The sequence below is a fragment of the Pleurodeles waltl genome, chromosome 4_1 (assembly GCF_031143425.1).
Source record: "Pleurodeles waltl isolate 20211129_DDA chromosome 4_1, aPleWal1.hap1.20221129, whole genome shotgun sequence".
NCBI lineage: Eukaryota > Metazoa > Chordata > Amphibia > Caudata > Salamandridae > Pleurodeles > Pleurodeles waltl.
Window position 1 is genome coordinate 195,748,747 of NC_090442.1, and position 24,584 is coordinate 195,773,330.

Below are 24,584 nucleotides of genomic sequence, written 5' to 3' on the forward strand. Positions count from 1 at the left end.
ATTGTATGGATATTATGAGCAACATCAGGGTCTGGTTGTCCCCGCAACTTGTCCCATTCTTCCGGGGATGATTGCGACCCAGACTACATTGTGGTGCCAGACAATTTGCTGGTGATATTTTACTCTAAGCGTTGGATCAAAAAGTCAGGTTTGGTATAGGCCTGAGGTATGCAGCCAGTTTACATGTAGCACGGGTACAACTGCTTGTTTAGAGAAGTTGGTCCTACTGATTGTGGGATGTGGGTGTCACCTAGCAACAAGGTGGTGGTTTCCTGGGCTGCCTGTCAGTTTCTTGCAGCCACCGTGCAGAAGGTGAGAGCGTGACATCCCAGGTGGACGAATGCACACGCCTGTGAGGATTAGACAGTCCATGTTATACAATGAGTGCAGAGGAGAATAGAGACTGACACCTATATTGTGACGCTCCTAGAAAAAGTTGCTCCAATATTGAGATTATCGAATTCAGTATCTCAGATGCAATTAACTAGAGCTATCTTGGTGGGCTGTTGATCAGGGATGTTCTTCTTCTGGCCTCATTGCCCTCTGGTCCCAGCAGCTGACTCCTATATGCTCCTCCTGTAGAATGAGTAGGTTTATCTGCCCGGTCTCCACCCATTGGCCTTCTGAGCCCACGCTGCTTGCAAGCACCAGGATGCCGGCCAAGAGCCTGAGACCCGATGATGGGAGGGCGCTTGATGTATTAGGTCTGCAGCGAAGAGAGGATAGAGAGTGCAGATGTAATGGTTCTCTTATAATACTGAATAAAGTTGTAAATTCTCACTTGTTCCTTTGCACACTCCTATGTTCTGAACTTAATCTAAAGATAAAGAAGAATTGGTTGAAGTATTTTGGTGGGCTTGCCCTAAAAGGCCATCCTAGGTATGCAACAGCCACACTGGAAACCCCTCAATGAGCCTCAGATTGATTTAAGTTGCTAGCTCTAGTTGCAAGTTGCACTACATTACTAGTGGAGGGTTTGAGTTGAGCGGCCCATTGGTCTGGCACTTACTGTAGGTGCTCCCTCTTTATTCAATGTCCCTCAATGGTAACAATGGGAACATTGACGTTCTCAGAAAAATTGTTTCAGAGAGGCACTCTGGTTTCAAAAGAAACTCTTAAAAGACTACTGTGGAGTAAATTTAACTCTATGGGCCTCATTCTGACCCTGGTGGTCTATGACCGCCAGGGTGGAGGCCGGCTGAAGCACCGCCAACAGGCTGGCGGTGCTTCATTTTGTATTCCGCCGCGGTCGCCCAGCCGGGTCCGGCGGTTTTCCACCGGATTTCCCCCGGCTGGGGGAATCCTCCATGGCGGCGCTGCTTGCAGCGCCGCCATGGGGATTCCGACCCCCTTCCCGCCAGCCTGTTTCTGGCGGTTTTCACCGCCAGAAACAGGATGGCGGGAACGGGTGTTGTGGGGCCCCTGGGGGCCCCTGCACTGCCCATGCCACTGGCATGGGCAGTGCAGGGGCCCCCTAACAGGGCCCCAGCAGGATTTTCACTGTCTGCTTTGCAGACAGTGAAAATCGCGACGGGTGCAACTGCACCCGTCGCACCCCTGCAACACCGCCGGCTCCATTCGGAGCCGGCTTCTATGTTGCAGGGCCTTTCCCGCTGGGCCGGCGGGCACCCTTTTGGCGGTCGCCCGCCGGCCCAGCGGGAAAGTCGAAATGGCCCCTGCGGTCTTTCGACGGGGGTAGTTTGGCGGGCGGCAACCGCCGCCCGCCAAACTCAGAATGACCCCCTATATGTCTTACCTTATTCATTAATTTTGAGAAAGCTAATGGTCAGCTGGTCAGCCAACACATGTTTTGCATGATTTCTCGCTTCTTCAGACTATTAGATCACTTTAAATTTCCAATTTATATATTTTGCACAAATAAAAAAAAAGATGTCTACATTACAAAATCTGAATCATCCTATTGTACTAAAAATGTAATACATGTTAATTTTCCCCCCTAAACATGTCATGCTTGCACTGGCAGCTAATGCATCACTCTGTGTGTTATTGTTCTGCAGATTCCTGCTGGAGTTTAACTTGTGCAACTTCTGGCACTCGGACAATATCGCAGATGGTGAGTGGGCAGCGACGCTACAGCCCTCCCTTATTGCGGATGGGGAGGCTGGTTCTTTTTATATTTGTCTGTAAGGGAGGCAGAGAGCCCACCTTCTATTGTCTGAAGAAGTGTTGCGGGTGGGAAATCACTCTTGTCTTATTTACCTGTAGGGTAAGAGCATCTCCTTCAGGCGATAGCGTCCAGGTTGGACACATATCTCAAACAGTTGCACTCAGTCCAGCCATATTATTAGTTTTCTCAGTGGGAAGAGCTGGTAGTCTCTCGCCGCTCTTTAGTTTTGACAGGAGCCCATCCAACAGATACCGCGTGAGCTGAACTCTCAGACTTCCTCTCACAATCATTGGAAATGGCCCCTTACACACCTTTTTCTCCCAATGTGGCTTGCCTCCCAGATCTCGGGTCCCTCCATGCACCTCAGCCCTGTGGCTGCTTATTCTGGAGCATGTGCTGGCATCTTCTGTGCCAACTGTCACTAGTGCATGGAACACATCAGACTGCACTCAAGTGCATGCCAAGGTCTCCATGACATTTTGCCCTATAAAGAACCTTTTTTAAAACTCTTTTCAACCACAGCTTCTTAGTTTGCCTTAGTCTGCAAAGTGTGCTCTGAGCTCATATCCTCCTATGCTCTAGGCTAAGGTGAGTGCTGTGTTGCTGGTGGAAGGCATTTGGAGGTGCAGAGTACAGACAGAGTTTCCTGTAGACCTGATGGTTGGGACTAGCTAAACAGAAATTCCAAGGATGAGACCCTGGAGACAACCTCTGTGTGGTTCTGGTTCTGTGCCACACTGCAGCCATTGCCTCGGCTTTTGTGTAGAGAAAGAGGGCTAGAACACCAAGAATGAAAATTCATGTTTGTGGTGCAAGCCACACCTAAGGAAATTGGGTGAATTTCTCAGCTATCCAGTTACAAATGGGTTCCAAGGAATCTAAAGAAATGCGATGGAGAAAAATTGATTCCAGTTGCCTCTTTCATCTGGTTATTGGTACCTAATGGTATTTATTAGTGCAACAAAATAAACTTATCTTTTGTATTGGGTATGCATAATCTAAACTCCTACATGCCAATAATGTATCCATTAGATACTATTTGTAACTGGTCAAGTAGTATTTCCACCAGGTTAAGTAAAGGCAACGTTAGACACTGTGATTGGTAAAGCAGAGTCATTGAAAAACAAATCTCAGAAGAACAATGGAAAATATCATTCTTGATGTATTTCCCCTTGAGTTGGCACTAGATAGAAAGCATACTGTTGCAAATAATTTCAAAATGTGCGGTTTCCAATTTGTTTATCATAAAGCAAGAAGGAATGGTTCATGATCGTTGCCTACTGCTCGGGTTCGCAATGCAATACCATCAGGACCGAGATGCCTGCTTTTGAGTTCGAGACTCACTAAATGCACAAATACAGTGCATTTTCTTCATGTTCATATGTATATATGATATGGTTATCCCTGGATGATTTATAAATTGTAAATTTGTTTTATGTTACAAAGTTCTAAGTGCCATTTCACTCTTCATTCTCTCCATCTTTTCATCCACCATTTCTTCCATTGGGCCTCACATTGTCACCATGCCGCCATCCTCTGACATGTTCATGTGCCTCTCCATCCCCATCATGATATGTGTCATGTGATATCAACAGCCAAGTCTTTCTTCCATCACTGTAAGTATATGACAATAAATGTGTGCGTATGCTTTTGTTCAATTTCATTTTTTGCCGCTGAGGGTGCATCCGTAGAACATAAGAACCAATGACACAGCTTTGGCAGCCCATGTTTGTACCTTTTCCCTTCATATGAATAGATGTAAAGATCTCACCCCCAATAGAAGGAAATAGCAAGGTCACTTTCTATTTTTGTATACCACTCACCGCAGTGGCATTATATAAATTCTGTGTGATTCTACCTCTCATCTGAGAGGCATTACATTAGGTCCCGTCTAGATCTACCTCCTATCTAACTCTACTTTCCACCTGAAAGGCATCATATGACTTCCTGTTTGTATCTACCTCACAACACGGAAGCTCTGTAGCAATTCCTGTCTACTTCTTCTACTTAAGGAACACCGGGCTAGATTTACAAGGCCCTTGACTTGCACCACGCTAGTGTCATTTGTTTACGCTAATATGGTGTTAAGGAGGCCCCTTTCCTGTACCATATTTACAAAGTGGTGCAATACTTGCATTGTGCCATTTTCGAACCCCTTGCACCACATTATGCCTGCACCAGGCATAATGTGTGCAAGGGGGACGTTCCCTGGCAGGGAGGCTGCCAAAAAATGGGGAAGTGAAATCTACAAGATTTCACTGCAACATTTTTTCCGTCATTTTTAATGCCTGCTTGAGTAGGCATTGAAGTGATGGGCCCATGGTAACCTATAGGCCTCCCTAGTGCTTTGCTGCACTAGCACCATTATTTATGCTGCTAATCCAGCCAAGCACCATAAGAGCATCATGAATTATGACCCTATTGTGGAAACGACCGTCATGGTACGCCGTATTGTAAATACGGTGCAGCCATGGTGTCGTTAGGTGGGGCAGAGGCGACGCAAATAAAGTGGCGCATCGGAACCAATGCGCCACTTTGTTGTAAATCTGGTCCACCATATCATCTTGAGTCTGATTCTACCTCCCAAATCAAAGATTCCAAATCACGTTCTGTCTAAATTCATCTTATGCCTAGCATATGCCATATCACCTCCTGTCTAAGCCCATCTTCCAATTCAGGGGCTTCTGTCACTTCCTGGAAAACTATGTCTAGCATCTGAGGGACCCCATTTCACCTCAGGTCTAAGTCTACCTCCCAAATCAGAGACCCCACCACACCTCATTCTATTTAGGTCTATTTGCAGTTGACATAGCTCATATAACTGCCTAGAGGTTCTACATCATAGTAGCATAACTACAGGGAGCCACAGTTCACCGGCTGACTAATCCTGCTGCTTCGTATCGGTAGATGCATCAAATTAACTTCATTAATTTGTGCTAATCACAATTTCATCTGCAGATGTGAAGATTCCTCCAGTGTTTCCTTTTGGGGCTTATGTTCTTTCTTTTCCGACTTACCTTATACTCTTCTGTTGGAACTTGATATACTTCTATCTGGTTTGGCTTTCTCAACTTCTTTGCCTCCTGATCTAATTTCTTCACACTTTGTCCATGTGTGCCTTTGCCTGGCTTCCTCTCTAACCATATTTCACTATGCTTATTTCCTTACAGACTGATGCTTCCTTGCATTATATTTGTCTTACCGCCTATCGCTCTTCTACTTCTTATTTCACAACCAAGTGTATCTCCTTCAATATTGTCCCATGCAAGACTCACTTTTTCTCTCAGGGAACTCAGTGTCTTTCTTCATCTATTTTATAAACCTGTTTTACTTTTTGCACAAATACCTCACAAGTGTTTTTGTTTGCACTCACAGCTCACAAGCACAAGAAGCATGACATGCTGCAGCCATGTGACACCGAATATCCGGTCTTCATCCATGATACATCCATCAGGGAGGCCAATGGACTGATTGATTGTGGACACTGTCAAAAGTAAGAGACCCCTTAATATCACCCCAGCTGCACCGTGTCAACAAAAGCATGCTTTATGCTCAACCTACCAGGGTCATGATGCATTTCTTGCATATCTAAATTTATATGTTTGCACTTCTTCACCGCTAGAAATATCTCCAACTACCCATGTTGAAAGTATTTGAATCGAATGGTCTACAGCAATCTTGGAGTTCCTTATAGAGGTTTCTGGGATGTTCTTCCACAGCTTGATCATATGAGAATGGATACGTATCTCACATACTGAAGGCATGTAATCGCAAAATTATGTGCCTCACATAAAACCCCTGTTTTCAGGCTGGAAAAGAAAGGCTAAAGCCCTTATTATTGCGTTTTATTCCCATTTTATGCCCTCTGTAATAGAAGGAATCCTCTACAGACTTTAAAGTGCCTATGGAAGTAACAGGCTCAAGCCGAACAAGGCCATAGTTAGGATTCCCTGAAGCACTTAGGGGCATATTTGAGAGACCCTAGTGCCATTTTAACACCACATTAGCATCATTATTTGACGCTAATGTGGTGTTAGAAGGTCAAAAACGCCGCACCATATTTACAAATGGCACAATGCATGCATTGCGCCACTTTGTTACCCTTTGCGCAGGCATAATGTATGCAAAGGGGGCATGGGGGGGGGTAAAAAAATGAAGCAAGGAAATCTAACAGATTTCCTAGCGTAATTTTTTTCAGCACTTTTAACGCCTGCTCAGAACAGGTGTTAAAAAGGGCATGGCATTGAATACAATGGGCCCCTATGTGCTCTGCAGGAGTAGCACCAACATTTTGGCGCAATTCCTGCAGAGTACATCAATAGGGGGAAAAAATTGCACTACTGCCCCTCCTACCCTGCACCATGGTGCACCGTATTTTAAATACGGCGCACACATGGTAGCGGTGGGGGGGTGCTAAGGTCGCAAGAAAAGTGGCTCTGCAGTGGGTGCAGTGCCACGTTTCTTAAATATGCCCCTTAGAGTCTGCAGCCTTCCTCACGAGCCTGAAGTGCCGTAGAGGATGGAGAAGAGTTTCGAGACCCAGACCTGCCAATGGTTTTGTGAAGTCAGTACAAAGGTGACTCACTGTGAGGCACAAGCCAGGGTCTTAACTCACTGCAATGAAGAGGAGACAGGACCTTCTCGAAGTTATTACAGTAGGCCAAACACTTTCCAGCCGGACACACCAGGCATAACTCAAGACTTAAGGGAATCTAAGTGGAATTAAAGGCAATATACTTCACATCTGCTTCAATGATGTAATTGCTACCTCACAATTAAATGTGCTGCCACCTCAGTTGGGCTTGTCTGTGGGAAAGCTGCCAGGCACGCAGGAGGCATCATTGTCCTCAGTGGCTGAGAGAAAGAATGATACCTCACCGGGTGATTGGCAGACACAAGGGAATGGGTGCATGAGGTGTGGCGTATTTGCATGTGCCTTAAGTTTTCCATACTGCAACAGCGGTGTGTGTAAATAAACTTTCTACAGTATGGCACCCATTCTGTGCGGTGTGTGAGATCTTTACTGAGAGAGAACGCATTGGATTTTGCACTACTTTCATGGAGGTGCTATGATTCTTTTGTGTGAGAAATGCTAATCTCTACATAGTTCACACCGCACACCGAGGTAGGGCATGAGATAACCCATGCACAGGCTAGCACCAGACCAACTCTCACAGAAGTATATAGTGCCTGCGTGGCTAAACCAGGGCAGGTTCCGAATATATGCTTCTTAATGGCCACAGGGACTCTCAAACTCGTCTGAAGCCTGTTGCCGCACCCACTGAAAACTCTATAATAGCATGAACGCCATATTCACCGATAAAATTCAACACATTCTAAATTATATTTTTGCTCACCTTTAGCAAACTCCCTCAGTTGTCCACTGTAAAAGGCCCGCCAGCCACCTCCACCAACTCTCCATCCTTCAACTTCAACTTATTGCAGAGGACCAACCCTAATGACTCCTTTAGCCTTTTCTTCCAACCCATGCCCCATGTCAATAGCAATGGCTAAAAAAGGCATAGATTCTTAGCCACTGTAGCATCGTAGCGTCATACACATCCACAGGTAACGAGTGAGTAAGTCCTTTATTTCTTCACATAACCAAGCTGCTCTGTATCCGACAAATGAATTATCTATAGAACTCAGATTACAAAATATTAAGTGCTGAGTATTGTAACCATTAAAGGGGTCATATAATTCTGGCTATGTGTATTAGGATAAGCATTTGCAATGCAATAGGTCTCACATTTGCTTGAGTTAGAGCTATTGGCATTGTAAATTCATAACTGGACTTTTCTTGCCACATAACTTGGTCACCCCTGCCTCATCATTTTGTATTTTCCTGCCATATAATTCCAGTGGCCTTGCATATAACTTCCATTTACCTTCTTCCTCTGTCTGTAGCAAAAAAATGAAAATGTTGTCATTTAGCATCTTAATTTAAATCTGCCATGCTAATTTCAATAGAATACCACTTTTACCACCCCTCCATCAGAGCCGGTGGCTGGCTAACAAAATTCCCCCTAAAAAAAGACACAAGACAGGCACAGAGGAGAAATGAACTAGAAGGGTCACCCAAGCATATCAAGAGTGTTCAAACAGTCATAGTGTAATAAGGATATTAAATTATGGTCATAATTGTAATAAGGAGAGACTATTAAAACATATACAAATATAATTTAAACCTTTATCGGAAAAAATATTTTTGCATTAGACTGTAATACTCAAAACAGCCCCTAAGGAGCACCATAACAAAAATATCATTTGTAAGAAACATGGTCATTTAACCATATTGTGAGCCCCTAGAGAGCATAACCCCATGAAAAAAAACAGGAGAAAGTTACGCAGTGTAACCATATACTTAGCCCCAGAGAGCAGTTTTAAGGCTAGCAGGCCAGCTGCAATGATATTACAAACAAGGCCTTTAAAACAAAACCTCTCCCAGCTGTAAAACGACTGTCCGGTCCCAACTTTTTGCGACTCTCCGGTGGCGCTAACCACTGCTCCATATTTTCAAAGAAGTGTAACGCCACTTTTTGTGGCTTTGCCCCTTTTTGTGAATATGGGACCCTCCATCCTGCAGCACACATAGAAGAAGCAAAATTTCATGGATGGGATACCTTCCTGCACATAAATAATCACACCCCTCAACACAGAACCCTTGCACTATGGTGCAAGCATGCCTGTGTTGGCGCAGGCAGTTTAATTTAGCACTGTCTCAGGGGGAAAAGCAGGATTGCCCTGTATTTTTGTGAATACAGCGCAGCCCTGTATTTCAAAACTGGTGCGACGCTGCTGATTTCGGCATAGCACTGCGCCAGTTTCTAGTAAATCTGTCTCTCAAGTTTTAGCCATGAGAAACCATAAAAGGCATTGAATGGTGGGAGGGATTATTATTTTGGAGCCCCCACTAACATAGTGTGAGGACCCAGAGATGATGTAGACAAAAAGAGCACATTGTGGTCAATGTTTTGAAGGTGGTCCCATTGTCCTAGGACCACCAACAGGCTGAGTTATGAACAAATATGTTTTGTAAATGTAATACCGTACAAGCTTCCGTGCCACATTTGACTGTAATGCTTAGAACAGCCCCTACAGGACACCACAGTGAAAATATTATTTGTAAGAAACATGGTCATGTGACTATATATAGTTAGCCCCTAGAGAACATAACCACACAAAATGAAAACAGCAATAAATAATGCAATATCACCACATATGTAGCTCCTAGAGAGCATAATGCATTACATATTTTCAGGGGTAGCAGGTCTATATCAATAATGTTACAAACAAGGCCCCTAAAACACAAGCTATTCTCAGCTAGAAAAGTTTCAGCCATGAGAGAGTGCTTAAACAGACATTGAATGGTGGGAGGGGGTTATTATTTTGTGGCCCCCACTAACCTAGTGCGGGGACCCAGAGATGACTTAAACGGAAAGAGTGTGTCCTTCTGAAAGTTTTGGTGGTGGTCCCATTGTCCTAGGACAACCACAGGCTAAGTTATGGGCACGAATGTTGTGAAAATGAGTGCTTGCACAGCATTATGGGTCGAGGTTTCCCAGATGCAGTATATATTGTAGTATTGGCTCTCCCGCTTTGCTGGGAGAGACGTTTTTGCTTTGTGAATTTCTGTTTTATGTAAAGCATTTACCAATATCAAGTGTTTTAAAGGAAGAGTCACAAAAATTGACTCTAATTAGGTAATTGTGTACACTATGACCAGTGATTCAATACCGCCGATTGAGTTCACGCTGTTGTGCCTGTTCGTGTTGTGAGCCTCATGGCTGCCATGCAGCACAAAGGGTAGAGACAAAAAAAAATAGTTTATCAACGCTGAAATATATTGCCAATCATGCAATAATCCATGTAACAAGGGCTGTCTGCAAGGTGTGACAAAAACAGCCTCAAGGCGGAGACAAACGTAAAGCAATTACCAGTGACATCAAGTGATTTTTGAAAGGCAAGCCCACAAACGAGTGAAAGTGATGGGCGTGGTTAAAAGCCCACAATACTTACAACAGGTCAAAGCGCTTGCGTGCTCCACCTAAAAACAATGTAGAAAACCCCCACTAACCCATGTTTAAAAAAACACGAAATTATTCAGCAATAAGTACATAAATAATAACTTAATACTGTTTCAGTTAACAATGTTCAATACATCTTTAAGGCTTTCTCTTAACTCTTGTCCATCTGAGATGATCGCAAAAATTCAAATAAGGATTAGTTATTTCATTAACACCAGCTATCTCAGAAAAACTATCTCCAACATTCTCACTCTTCCTTCTGTCACTCCTAGATGTTTCAGTATCAATGTTACTTTTTCTGAACTCAAGATCCTTGAAACTTTTAGAACGTGAAGCATTTCTGGCCACAGGTCTCTCTTCATTTTGTGCTGTAATCATAGAACTCTTTAAACATTTTATAGCCAAAGATTTTGGATCAAAAGGAGGTTTATATTTTCATGTTTTTTGTTGTCTGACCGAAAATAAATCGCCCATTTTGTGCTGTTGTAGTCTAGCCCGTCATTGTCACATCCTCTTTTGCTAACTTATCTTGTTTTTTAACCTCTCCCTGACACTTGCGCTTTTAAACAAAACCTTGGAAGACGACTTTGCCTAGTTTCTCCAAACATAGGCCGTGTCGGACATTCTCCTATTCAAACATAAGGGACACATCTACAGTCTCCCAACACTTGAGACAGTGCTTAATTCAATGTTATTTGTACTAATGTAGCTCTCTTAACCGTTTTTGTTAACAGACTTATGCAACTTTTTACAATGTCATTTGCATTGTTTACATTTTTTATTTATAAAGTGATGTGGCATTGTAATTTTTCGAATAACTGGGATTCCCTAACTCGAAAAACCATCAGGCAACATTGGAAGTATAGGAGAAGCAGAAGTGGACATTACATGTTTCACTAAGGAAAAATATTGTTCTGAATCGAAGGGTCTAAAAACGTCTGCTGCCAACGTTGTCCAAACTGTCTCGGGTAATGCAGACATTTTGGGTTCTTCTGAGAATGTTCTTTTTGCCCTGCAGTGGTTCAAGTGACATGCTTGCACAGCCTCCTCCACTTGATTATCTATCCCTGGAAGCCCTAATTTTTCATGCAACAACCTTTTTGCTGCAGTTATACCTCTGAGGTTCTCAAGGGCAATGTCAATCACTTCTCTCTGCAATATTCGAGGAATCTCTGCTTTTCATTCCTCGTAATAAAATACCAGATGGCACTATTGCAAGTTGTTCATTTACATTTTTCAAAGCAATTCTGTCCTTTTTGTTGACACCTGAAGGGAAACATACTGTACCATTCACACGCCTCCATCTATTAATTTCATAGATTCTTTTCACTTCCTGTATTGTTTGATAATTTGCTGAAGCCTTTATTATTTTTCAGAATTCGTTCCGGAGAGTAGCAGTTGTAACTACCAGCATACGTAGATAAATATGGAAGGGGAAGGGGGGTGTAAGTCCGAAGTACAGCAGCCCTCACGTTTTTAGGTCAACCGGGCAAGCGATTTCACCTCTTGTAAGTATTGTGGGCTTTTAACCATGCCGACCTCACTCCCATCACTTTCATTCATTCCTAGACCTCCCTTTCAAAAATTATTTAATGTCATTAGTAAATGCTTTACGTTTGTCCCACCTTGAGACTGTTTTTGCCACGCCTTGCAGGCTGCCCCTGTTACATGGATTATTGCACGATTGCCAATATACTTCAGCGTGAGCGAACTATTAATTTTTGTCTCTCCCCTTCGTGCTGCATGGCAGCCATGGCACTCACAGAGTGAACAAGCACAAAAGCGTGACCTCGATCGGCTGTATTGAAGCGCTGGCCATATTGTTCACAGTTACCTAATCAGAGTAATTTCTTGTGGCTCTCCCCTTATAACACTTGAAATTGGTAAATTCTTTACATACAACAGAAATCCTCAAAGCGAAAGCGGCTCTCCCGGCACAGCAGTAGAGCCAATACTACAACATTCACTGCACTCGGGAAAACCAGACACATAATGCTTTGCAAGAATTCTTTTCACAACATTTCTGCCCGTAACTCAGCCTGTGGTGATCCTAGGCCAATGGAACCACCACCAACATGTTCAACACAACACACTCTTTCTGTCTAGGTCATCTGTGGGTCCCCCAAAATAACAACACTTCCCACCATTCAGTGTCTTTTTAAGCATTTTCATTAAGCATTTTGTTTTCCACCTGAGAATAGCCTGTGTTTTAAGGGCTTTGTTTGTAATATCATTGCTACAAGGCCTACTACCCTTGAAACTATGTAATGCATTATGGAGGTTATTATGACAATGGGGGTGACTGTTAAAGTGGCGGTAATACCGCCAAGAAGCTGGCGGTGATTACTGCCAAAATATGACCATAGCTGTGATAACTCCCATAGACAGCCAATGCACCACACCAACCACCAGGTTGTTAACACCACTGACCACGGCAGTAGCCATCAACGCCAGACGGAAGACAAGGTACCACCCACCATATTATGACATAGCAAACCGCCATGATTTCTGGGGCGGTACCAACCCCATCAAAACCCTGGGGGAAACAGAACACAGAAGATGAAAGACTCACCATCAGAGACACAGAGAAGACCAACGCCGCCATGGAACCGGAATTTCAAGTCTTCCCGATGCTCATCTATGCCATGTTCTACCTGGAACACCAACGCCAAAGGAAGAGGACGACGGTGAGTACAGCCACCTAGCACACAAGGGAGGGAGGGAGGAAATGGAGAGTGACACACACACGCACAACACACACCATATACACACACACCATACACACAACCAGCTGCAGAGGAAAACCAGTCTCACAGAACACACATCATAATAATGCAAGAACAACAATTAGTCTGAACTGATAGTGTAATTTGATTCCAACAGCCACCATATTAACAATGTGACAAGATAAATATGAGATACTGTTCAGAAAGGGCCAATGGCCAGTACAAAAGGCCCACATGGCCACAGGGCACAGACCAAGGCCCAACTTGTTCCCTGACAAAATCTGCACTACACTGTGCAGGGGCATCATGTTGGGAATGGCCAGTCACCTTAGGGGGAAGGGGGGTGTGGGCCACCTCAGCTGAAGTGGGGAACTTGTTCTGGAGGGGGCTCCATGCCCATTTCATATTGCTGGGGAGTGCAAGGTCACAGTCTATGAGATGGGGGACTTGCCCACTGGTTCTGGAGGGGGCTCCATGCCCATTTCACATTGCTGGGGAGTGCCAGGTCACAGTCTCTAAGGTGGAGGACTTGTCCACTGGTTCTGGAGGGGGCTCCTTGTACAACAGTCCCTGGAGGGTGGCCTACATGCCCTCTACTGGAGGTGAGGGCTGCTGTGTCCCAGTTGGAGGTGAGGGCTACTGTGTCCCAGCTGGAGGTGAGGGTTGCTGTGCCCCAGTTGGAGGTGAGGGCTGAGCTGAGGGCTACTCTCTCCCAGCTGGAGGTGAGGGCTGCTGTGTCCCAGCTGGAGGTGAGGGCTGCTTTGTCCCAGCTGGAGGTGAGTGCTGCTGTGTCCCAGCTGGAGGTGAGTGCTACTGTGTCCCAGCTGGAGGTGAGGGCTACTGTGTCCCAGCTGGAGGTGAGGGCTGCAGTGTCCCAGCTGGAGGTGAGGGCTGATGTGTCCCAGTTGAAGGTGAGGGCTCCTGGCCCACTGCTGTTGGAGGGAGCCTCTCTTAGTTGGTAGAGTGGGAACCTTCCCTTTCTTGGGTGGTGGAGTGGGATCCTTCCCTTTCTTGGGTGGCGGAGTGGGATCCTTCCCTCTCTTGGGTGGTGGAGTGGGGTCCTTCCCTTTCTGGGGTGGTAGAGTGGATTCCTTCCCTCTCTTGGGTGGTGGAGTGGGATCCTTTCCTCTCACGGGTGGTGGAGTGGGATCCTTCCCTCTCTGTCGTCGACATGTTTCCGAACTGGTGGGAAAACACGAAAGAGGCCCTTCATGAATTGTTTCACAATTCTGGTGGAGCATAATGAGACCATGTGTTGTGATCTACGGTATCTCGAGATTGCTGCCAGATGCACTCGATTGGAGGAGTATGAAAGTCCTGACTTTGCCAAAAGCAAGAGATATGGAAGTATCTGCTCTGGAGGAGCGGAAATAGGATGTATACCTTCTGTTGCACACCATATACAAAAACGTTTCCATTTAAGTTTGTAGGTTTTGTTGATAGTGTCCGCTCTAGCTTTGGCTAAGATGTCTCTACACTCCGAGGAAATGTTCAGATTTACATACTCATTGAATTCAGGAGCCAAGCCGACAAGTGAAGAGATGACGGATCTGGGTGCCTGACTTGTCCCTGGTGCATTGTCAAGAGGGTCGGACTCTGTTTGAGTTGCACATGTGGCTGTTCGGAGAGCATTAGGAGCTCCGTGTACCAGACCTGTCTGGGCCACCTGAGAGCTATGAATAGGAGGCGACACCCCTCCGTCTTCATTTTGTTGATGACTCTCGGTATGAGCGGGATCAGAGGAAAAGCGTAGGCATAGACCCCGGACCATCTCATCGAAAACGCATTTCCCCACGATCCTTTCTGGGGAAGCCAACTTGCATAATACTGGCATTTCTTGTTCTCGAGTGTGGCAAATAGGTCGAGATTCGGTTTGCCCCATAAAAGGAAGAGTCGATTGAGAAGTTTCTGGTCTAGCTCCCACTCGTGATATGGTATCACTGTCCTGCTCAGGGTGTCTGGTTGGTTTGTCCTGGCACATGCTCCGCTTTGAGCGAAATGTTGTGCTTGATGGCCCATGTCCAGATATCCTGAGCCAGTTGCGAGAGTTGTAGGGATCTTGGGCCCCCTTGCTTGTTTAGATAAAACATGCTGGTCGTATTGTCCATTCTGATTTAGACGCTTGAATTTTGTAGTTTTGGCAAGAAAGCTTTTAGAGCTAGGTCTATCGCTTTGTGTTCTAGGTAATTGATGTGGAGCTGAACCTCTTTTGCATTCCAGGATCCGCTGATTTGCAGATCTTGGCAGTGTGCACCCCGTTCCTCGAGAGAGGCATCCGTTGTTAATATGTAACTGGGTACTTGATGAAGGAATGTGAGTCTGTTGGACAAATTGGTCAGCGTCGCCCACCACTTCATGGTGGTCTGCATTAGAGGTGTTATGCGAATTCTGTCCTCGAACGAACCGCGCACCTGAGTCCACTGTACATCCAATTGCTCTTGCAGGGGTTGCATATGGAGCCTGCAATCTGGGACTAGCGGAATGCATGATGAGATCATCCCTAGCAATGATTTGTAGATGCGGACTGAAACGAGATTTTTTGTAGAGAGTCTGCGTGCTAAGGAGGTTAGTTTTTGTTTCCTCTCTTGAGACGGATACCCCTTGCTGTGGACCGTGTCTAGTATTGCTCCTAAGAAATTTAATACTTGTGTGGGGTGAAGTTGAGACTTTTGATAATTGACGACAAACCCCAGGCTGTTTAACAATTGAAGGCAAACCAAAATATGACGTACCACCTGAGGCTTTGAAGGTGCCTTTATGAGCCAGTCGTCTAGGTAAGGAAAAACCTGCATACCCGACTGGCGGAGATGTGCTGCTACCGGAGCCAACATTTTCGTGAAAATTCTGGGGGCCGATTTGAGACCGAATGGAAGAACTCGAAATTGGAGGTGCATACCACCTACTCTGAACCTGAGGAATTTGCGGTGGTTGCGGTGTATTGGAATATGAAAGTAAGCATCCTGGAGGTCTAGGGATGCCATCAGATCTCCAGTATTTAAAAGGCGCAGGACATCCTGTAGTGTTACCATCCTGAACAATTGTTTCTTTAGAAACTTGTTTAGTGCTCTTAAGTCCAGGATGGGGCGCCAGTCCCTGGAGGGTTTCTTTACGAGAAAGAAGCGGGAACAGAATCCCCTGTTCCTCTGAGAAAAAAGGACCGGTTCTATCGCTCCTTTGTCCAGCATCACTTGCACTTCCTTGAGGAGTTGGTTCACCCTCGGGGGCGGAGGGCCCGATGGAGGAACAGTTGGTGGTGTTTGTGTGAATTCCAGAGTATTGCCTCTGGCCACTATATCGAGCACCCATCTGTCTGATGTTATCCCCGCCCATTGAAGGAAATAGGAAGTGATGCGACCTCCAACCCTCGAGATTGGTGAGTGGAAGAATGCTGGAATGGCTGGTGGATCATTGTTTCCTGCCTGTATCCCTTCCTCGGGCAGCCACTCTTCCTCTCGCTGGATGTTTATAGGCCGTGGCCGGTGGCAACCTGTAATGCTGCTGTTGCTGGTGGTACTGTTGTCGGGATCCTGTGGAGGAAGACTGATACTGGGGTCTGTACTGATGGTAGCCCCCTCGAAAGGAGTAACCTCCTCTTCCCCTTGCTCCACGAAAAGGTTGCTTTTTATATTGTAAGGTACCTAGTGATTTTGCTGTATCCGTATCTGTTTTGATGGCTTGTAACATGTCGTCGACATGCTTCCCAAACAGACTCTCACCATCAAAAGGCATGTCGAGAACGCGACTCCGGACCTCCGGTCGAAATGATGTAGCCTTTAACCATCGTTGCCTACGCAAGACTGCTGCACCAGCCAATTGTCTGAAACCAGTTAAAGAAATGTCTATTGCGCTGTTTATAATCTCTGCAGCAATCCGTTCTCCTTCCGGCAACACCTTTTTTGCTTCCACCTTGACATCATCCGGCAAGAGATCCAAGAAAGCAGACATGTCTGCCCACATCTGGCGATCATATCTCCCTAGGATGGCGAGGGAGTTAGCTGCCTTGACTGTGACCGCCGCTACCAAGGATAATCTTTTCCCGATATTATCTAATCTCCTCCCCTCTTTGTCTGGGGGAGATGCTATAGGTGTGGAGGGGTTTCTAGAATGTCGTTGCGCTGCCTGTGATATTACTGAATCAGGTTTCGGCTGCGACACTAAACAGGCTGGCGAATCATCCGGGGCCTTATATTTCTTTTCTAGCCTTGGCATTTGTGAAGGCACTGTCGCCGGATTCTTCATCGCCTTCAACCCTTCCTGCCATAAGAAATCTATTATCGGTATCGCTCTTACCGATCTCTTTGATGGTTCCTTGAAGTCGTAAAGGAAGCACTCTGTTTCATGAGAGATAATAGAAAGGCCAAAACGCTTTGCCGCTCTCTCTATCAAATTATGAAAACCTCCTATGTCCTCTGGATGCGAATCCACTGGACCTGCTGGAGGCGGAGATGGTGTGGGGACGAGGTAATCATCCCATTCACTGGTCACAGAATCTCTTAACTCACCCCCTTCCCTTTCGTCGTCTGACGAGGGATGAGCTTCTTGCGTTTGGCTAGTCAATGGTATGCTAGCCTGCGGCGTCTCCGGGAGACTGGTCGTCTGGGTTTGACGAGGCGTCTGGTATGTTTCAGGCCTGGGTGGTGTGGTAGGTGTTGATGGTGGAAACCTTCTGTAGTAGTCATTGAGCATAGATTGAAGGTCTGCCACTAATGTGCTTGGCATGGAGAGGGGTAATTGTTGTTCTGCCGGGGGGTATGATGTTGAAGCATAGCTGGGCTGGTACTGCTCTTCATCTTCGTCATCAAAATCCTGGCATTTTACATGCAGCTGAGACGGGCTACTCGCTGCCCCAAACATTCCCTCATCTTGGGAGTATGCGTCATCATCATCATCCAAGAGATGTTGTGGGGGATATGGCAACACTTTGCTTGGGGAGGTATGCATTGGCAGAATATCGGAAGCTTTGTCCCCCATGGTGATGAGTGAAAGAGGTAAGAATCTCGTTGAATCGTCACCATATAGTAAGGCACCATAGTTGAATATTGGTGCGGTGGAGTACCCAGGAGGGTCGATGGTCTCTACATTGCTACTGCTGTCGACGATATGCTCATCGACGGTTCCCTCATCGGCGGTTCCCTCGTCAACGGTTCCTTTGTCGACGGTTCCTTCGTCAACAGCGCTTTCGTCAACGGTTCCTTAGTCGACGGCTTCTTCGTCGACCATTCTTTCGTCGACAGTTCCCCTGTCGGCAGCTGAGTCGCCGACGGTGTTGTCATCGTCGGTGTGCTCTTCTTAAACCTCATTGAGAGGTGCTTCATAGACGGAAGTGCCTTGGTCGATTGATGGACCCATGAAGCCTCCGCCGTCGACGACGTGTTCGTCGACGAAGCTTTTTAAAATATTTTTGCCGTAATTATCGTCGTCGAAGATAACGGTGAGACCGCCATTGTAAACGTCGACGACACTGTCGTAGATGTCACCGTCGACACCGTCGTCGACGGGTGCCTTTTTCCTGAAGAGAATTTTTCCGGATCTTTCTGGGGTGACAGAGACAGGGATGCCTTTTTTGCGGTACTCTTCTTATGTAAAGGCGTAGTAGGCTCTGAATGAACCTTTTTGGCAAACTTGTGTGTGTCTCTGAATGGGAAACACCCTTTTTTGTCTCAGTAGAGACCTGTTTCATCTTTTTGGCCATCTTCCTTGGTGGCTCATCAGGCAATCTTCCTCTCTCACCTGTTCTTTTTTGGGAGTGAGAAGCATGAGATGATGCTTCACTTTCATCTGAGGAAGGATGCTCCATGGCTTTCTGCTTCTGCAGCCACAAGAGAAGCCTACCCTCACGGTCTTTGAGGGTTTTTTGACTAAAGGTGCAACAGATTTTGCAGTCTCTCACCTTGTGGTCTGGATGGAGGCAGTAGATGCATTTCTTGTGGGGGTCATCAACATGTAGTCTCTTCTTCCCACAACTGCCACAGTCTCTGAACAGACCCTTTTTTGTCTTTTCAGACATGATAAGGCTGGAAAGCTGGGTTCCTGAGAGAAACAATTTTCAGTCAGAAAAAAGGTAAACTGAGCAGAGCTCAGGGAGACTCCCTTCACACGACGTGCGGTAGAAAATCTGCGGGAATTCAGCCTCTGTTGGGAGTGTTTGGGAGGGGCTTAATCCTGATTGGTTGACACTGATGTTTGGGTCTTTTCACAAAACAAGGTGAATAGGCTATAAAATATCCTATAAGGCCTACTGAAGCCTACTGGTTTTAAACTTACTGACCTTCTGCTTTGTGTATTTAAAGTTACCGTAAGGCTCCCACCTCGACGACGGGGATGATTCAAGCATATGAATCTATGAAAGATCCAATACTGGAGAAGCAGGCCATCAGGGGGGTCAGGTTCCGATGGGCACCTTGCCCTCGTTGGGAGGCCATCTCCAGCTGGGCCTCTGCGGTCTTCCGGGCCCAGCGTCTCAGGTCCTCCCACCTTTTCCTACAGTGGGTGCTCCGCCTGCTGTGGACCCCCAGGGTCCGCACGTCCTTGGCAATGGCACGCAACAATCCCTTCATCTGATGGGCACTGACCTGCAGAGGAAACACAGACAGGAGGGCACCATTACACATACAATCCAGCCTGTCACACATATGGCCCACAAATCTGCCAGAAGGTCTGGCAGATAGTAGTGGCATGCTGCATGTTGCACAACCTGGCCCTCAGACAACATGTGCCTTATCTGCAGGAGGAGGAGACTGGAAATGCCCCTGTGGCAGCAGTGGACCCTAAGAACAGTGAGGATGAGGAGGCAGAGGATAAGGATGTGGACAACAGAACATCAGTTATATGTCAATACTTCCAATGACACACAGGTGAGACAGTGTAACTGACTATTCCTCTGATTATTGATGTTTTCTGTGTGGCTGTATCAGGATGGCATTCACTTCCTTTGCATCTCTAATTACTGTCACCTATGCCTTCTCATTTTGCACATGTTGGTGATGTAACACCTTTGACTGATTTGATGACTACAGACAGAAACAGGTCATTAAATGTATGCTATCACAGTGTTCAGTTCATTTGCACATGATGTCTCTGGCTTCTGTCTGGGTCACAGGGAACTTTTGTGGGGTGGTTCACCTTCTGCAGGGCTAGGAGTGCTGGTGGCCTGTGGGTCCTGTGGCAGAGCCTCCTGCCCACTAGCTGCAGCGGAAGTGGTGGCCTGGTCAGTAGGGGCCCACTGGTGTGCTGTCCATTCCCTCATAATGTTGGCCATATCTGCCAGCACCCCTGCTATGGAGACTATGGTGGTGTTGAGGGCCTGTAAATCCTCCCTGATATCCTGATGGTGTACCTCCTGCAGCCGCTTGTTCTCCTGCATGTTGGTAAGGATCTGGCCAATCTCGTCCTGGGATCGTTGGTAAGCCCCCAGGACATTAGTGAGTGCCTCCTGGAGAGTCGGTTCCCTGGGCCTGTCCTCCCCTTGGCACACAGCGGTTCTTCCAGTGTACCTGTTCCCCTGTGCATCTGTCCCCGGAACAGTGTGGCCACTGCCACTGACCCCAGGTCCCTGATTGTCTTGGGGGTGAGGTGTGGACTGGGGTTCCTGTACATGTGGGCACACTGCTGATTGACGTGTCTTGGGGACAGAGGTGTGGGGACATTGGGTGGGTGCTGTGGTGTTGGATACTGATGGGGGAGGCTCTGTGGTGGACTGTGAGTGTGCTGGGGTGGCCGACTGACCAGTAGTCCCTGATGGGCCGGGTAGTTCATCAAGATCCTGAAGTCCAGAGTTACTGCCATCACTGGGGGCATGTTCTGTTGGGGGACTGGATAGTCGTGGCACCTCCTCGCCGCTGAGATTGGCTGGGGCACCTGTGGGGATGTAAGTGTGTATTATACTTCATGTCTGTGACATATTGTACATCCCTAGCTTCCCCTCTGTTGTTGCTGTTGCCCTGCCACCTTTGTTTGTGTATGGTGATGTACTGTGTGATTATTAGTTCTCCATGCTGTGCAAGCTTGGGTGATGGGTGTACGTGCAGGGCTGGGAGGGCTGTCCATGCATTGGTATAGTATGCAGGGCTTTGCAGTTGAGTTAGTCAGGCGTATAGGTGCAGTGTGTGGGATGGAGTGGAGTGATGGGAGTGAGGGTGAGGGGGTGTGATGGCATGCAGGTACGGGGGGTGATGAGTTGTAAATATTGACTCACCAGTGTTCAGTCCTCCAGCTACTCCAGTGAGTCCCTCATGGTGCAGTATTGCCAAGACTTGCTCCTCCCATGCTGTGAGCTGTGGGGGAGGAGATGGGGGTCCACCCCAGTCCTCTGGATGGTGAGCTGGTGCCTTGCTACCATGGAACGTACCTTCCGCCGTAGGTCGTTCTACCTCTTTCTGATGTCATCCCTTGTTCTTGGATGCTGTCCCACGGCATTCACCTGTCAACGATTCTTCGCCATAGCTCCTTCTTCCTGGCAATGGATATTTGCTGTACCTGTGCTCCAAACAGCTGTGGCTCTACCCTGACTATTTCCTCCACCATGACCCGCAACTCCTCATCAGTGAAATGGGGGTGCCTTAGTGGGGACATGGGTTTTGTGTGGTGTGTGTTGTGCAGAAGGTGTTAATGGATGTGGTCGGGTGTGGGGTGCGTGATGGCTGAATGGGTGTTTGTGGTGTGTGTGTAGTTGTCTCGGTGGTCCTTGTGTTAGTCTTGTGGCGATTATTGGTATTCGTAAAGGGTTGTGAGTAATGTGGGTATGTGTTTTATAGTGCTGTGGGTGGGTGTGGTGTGTGTATCAATGTCAGGTGTCTGATTTTCGTTTAGGCCAATTTTGTGTTGTTTTGCATTTGGGTGGCCATTCTGAGCGCGCCGGTGTGTACCGCCAATGTTTTATCACCATTGAATGTCTGCCGTTGTGATTCGTGGGTCATAATGTGATGAGCGTTGTTTTGTTGGCGTAACAGTATGGGTGTTCGCACCGACACTTTAACATAGACCTTTGGGCTGGCGGATTTGTGTATGTGGCAGTATTCTGTCGGTTTGGTGTGTGTGTGTCATAATATGGTGAACGGATATTCACCACTGTGGCAGTATGTTGCCGGCCGTCACCGCGGCGGTAAGCGGTATTTACCGCCAATGTCATAATGAGGGCCTATGTCTTCTAGGGGCCACATATATGGTTGCTCTGCATTATTTATTGCCATGTTATTTTCTTTTCATGTGGTTATGTCCTCTAGTGGCTACCTCCATAGTTACATGACCATGTTTCTTACAAATGCAATTTTCACTGTGCTGTCCTCGAGGGGCTGTTGTAAGCATTACAGTCATATCAGCATATTAAAATATTCGAGGCATGAAACTTTCCCCATTATGCTTTGCAGAGCATTAATTTGACAAAATATTTTTATCATAACAGCCTGTGGTGGTGCTTGGACAGTGGGACCACCTTCAAAACAATGTGCTTTTTCTGTTTACACCGTGCCTGGGTCGCCTCACTAAGTTAATGGGGACTCCAAAATGATAACTCCTCCCACCATTCAATGTCTTTTAAGCTTTCCCATGGCTAGAACTTTTGTTTTATAGCTGGGATAAGTTTAGTTTTAAAGGCCTTGTTTGTATTATCATTGTAGTAAGCCTGCCAGCTCTAAAAATGCTTTCTAGAGGCTAGGTTTATGGTTACGCTGCATTACTTCCTTCTGTTTTTTTAATGGGGTTAGGCTCTCTAGGAGCTAACAATATGGTTACATGACCGTGTTTCTTGCATATTATATTTTTGTTATGGTGCTCTATAGGAGCTGTCTCGAGCATTACAGTCAAATGCCAAAAGTTTCATTTTGATAAAGGTTTAAATTATATTGTATAAGTTTTAATAATCTCTCCTTATTACAATTATGACCATAATTCAGGCCAAATTAAAATCCTTATTACACTATGACTGTGGGCTGTCTTGTGTCTTTTTTTGGGAGAATTGTGTTAACCAGCCAGCAACTCTGATGGTGGCATGGTGAAAGTGGTATTTTATCGGAATTAGCATAGCAGATTTAAATTAGAATGCTAAATGGCAACATTTTTCTTTTTTGCTGCAGATGGAGGAAGAAGGTAAATGGAAGTGCTTTAGTTATATGCAGGGCCACTGGAATTATATGGCAGGAAAATACAAAATTATGAGGCAGGGTTGACCTATTTATGTGGCAAGAAAAGTTCAGTTATGAATTTACAATGTTAATAGCTCTAACTCAAGCAAATGCAAGGCCTATTGCATTGCAAATGCTTGTCTGTTTTTTTTTAGTCCAAACGGGGAAGTATCCCTTGTTTTTCACTTAAAACTCTCATCCACACAGCACATTGTGGCAAGCTTCCTCTTCTTGTTCCCCTGGACGGGCTCAGCCCTTGTCCTTTTCACAGATGGGATGTGGACCTCTTTGATTTATATATGGTGGAATTCTGCTTTGTGAAAATATTAAAATAATCTTAATTTCCCCTGGGTTAAAAACATACAACGATGTGAGTGGAGATAGATGTATCTCCTACATTTAAATGTTTCAACATGTTTCAGCCGGATTCGCAAGTGCTCCTTAGGGTCAACTGGCTTTCTTCAGGACCATGGAGGATCCCTATATATTAAGCTCTCTTGGAGTCCTACACTTTTACACAATTGTACATTCATTCCGAATGTATCATTCACACACATACTAACCAGCACTTTGGTTCTCCATGCTCAGGTAATTCTCAGCATCAATTACATTTAATGGAGTTGTCTGTTGCCCCATAGGATAGCGTGGTTGGGGCCCTTTGTCACACTTACTCCATAGAGACACCTGGCTTCTTCACCTACGTCGTCCCTGCACCATCAGGCTGATTCTCAAGACAATATAAATGCAGCAGCTGAAGAGCCCCCACCAGGTAGATGGAAGACAAATTGTGAATCATCTATCTAATATAAAACCTAAGGTAGAGGGAGTGGAGGAAATTGGCCAGGCTCAACATGAATGCTAACTAAACAATGTTTATTAATGACCTCATTATAAACTATCTATTTGATTTCTTTTTCGCCTTTACAATGTTGCTACACAACTCCGACAGGTGTGGCTTGGTAAGCCAACATGTCAGTCTTCAATTGAGCTGCACCACCAGCTGATAAAATCCTTTATAATCCCCCCCCCACGGGCTCAGCATAGCCCATCATTCGGACATCCCTGCGAGGCAGCAGCTATGGGCTCAACTGAAACCTCTGCAGATCGACCTGTTGGGGCACGATACTGATGCTCGGGCCTGACTCAGGGGTGGCCTACCCCAGGCCGGGGACGACTGCCTGACGAGCTTCACAGGGCTCCTGGTCACAGCAGCCTGCAGAGTGCGACACTCGCAGATGCTCCAGAGTGGATCCCATCCCGCGACCCTACACAGCCACAACGAAAGAACACAACGCATCCCAGCTGGTTCCCTAGTGTGTGGCCTCCCTAGAAATCTGTGGATGCTTCACTGCCCCCCCTCCACCTTGGAAGCCATTGGAGATGGGCAGATGTGGTGCTGAGGCCCCCAGCCGCTCCTATACATTGGGCCTGTTGAGCCCTGCAGCTCACGCATGCAGCCATCACTGAGACACCCGAACTACCTCTGAAGCGGCAGTGGGTGTGAATGCATGCCTGCCTTCAGTTGCTGAGATCCCCCGCACACAGCAGCGATGTGAAGTGAGTAAGGGGGAGGCCTTTCTTCCCA

The 24,584-nt window shown here is 46.3% G+C and overlaps 1 protein-coding gene across 1 annotated transcript in view; it reads left to right on the top strand.

Moving 5' to 3' along the window:
- Positions 1-24,584, top strand: part of CACNA2D4 (calcium voltage-gated channel auxiliary subunit alpha2delta 4) — an 861,469-nt gene that overhangs the window by 785,838 nt on the left and 51,047 nt on the right. The window contains exons 33-35 of the mRNA XM_069228087.1: positions 2,019-2,074; positions 3,724-3,744; positions 5,504-5,621. Of these exons, the coding sequence (XP_069084188.1) occupies positions 2,019-2,074; positions 3,724-3,744; positions 5,504-5,621 (195 nt within the window). The remainder of the gene's footprint in view (positions 1-2,018; positions 2,075-3,723; positions 3,745-5,503; positions 5,622-24,584) is intronic.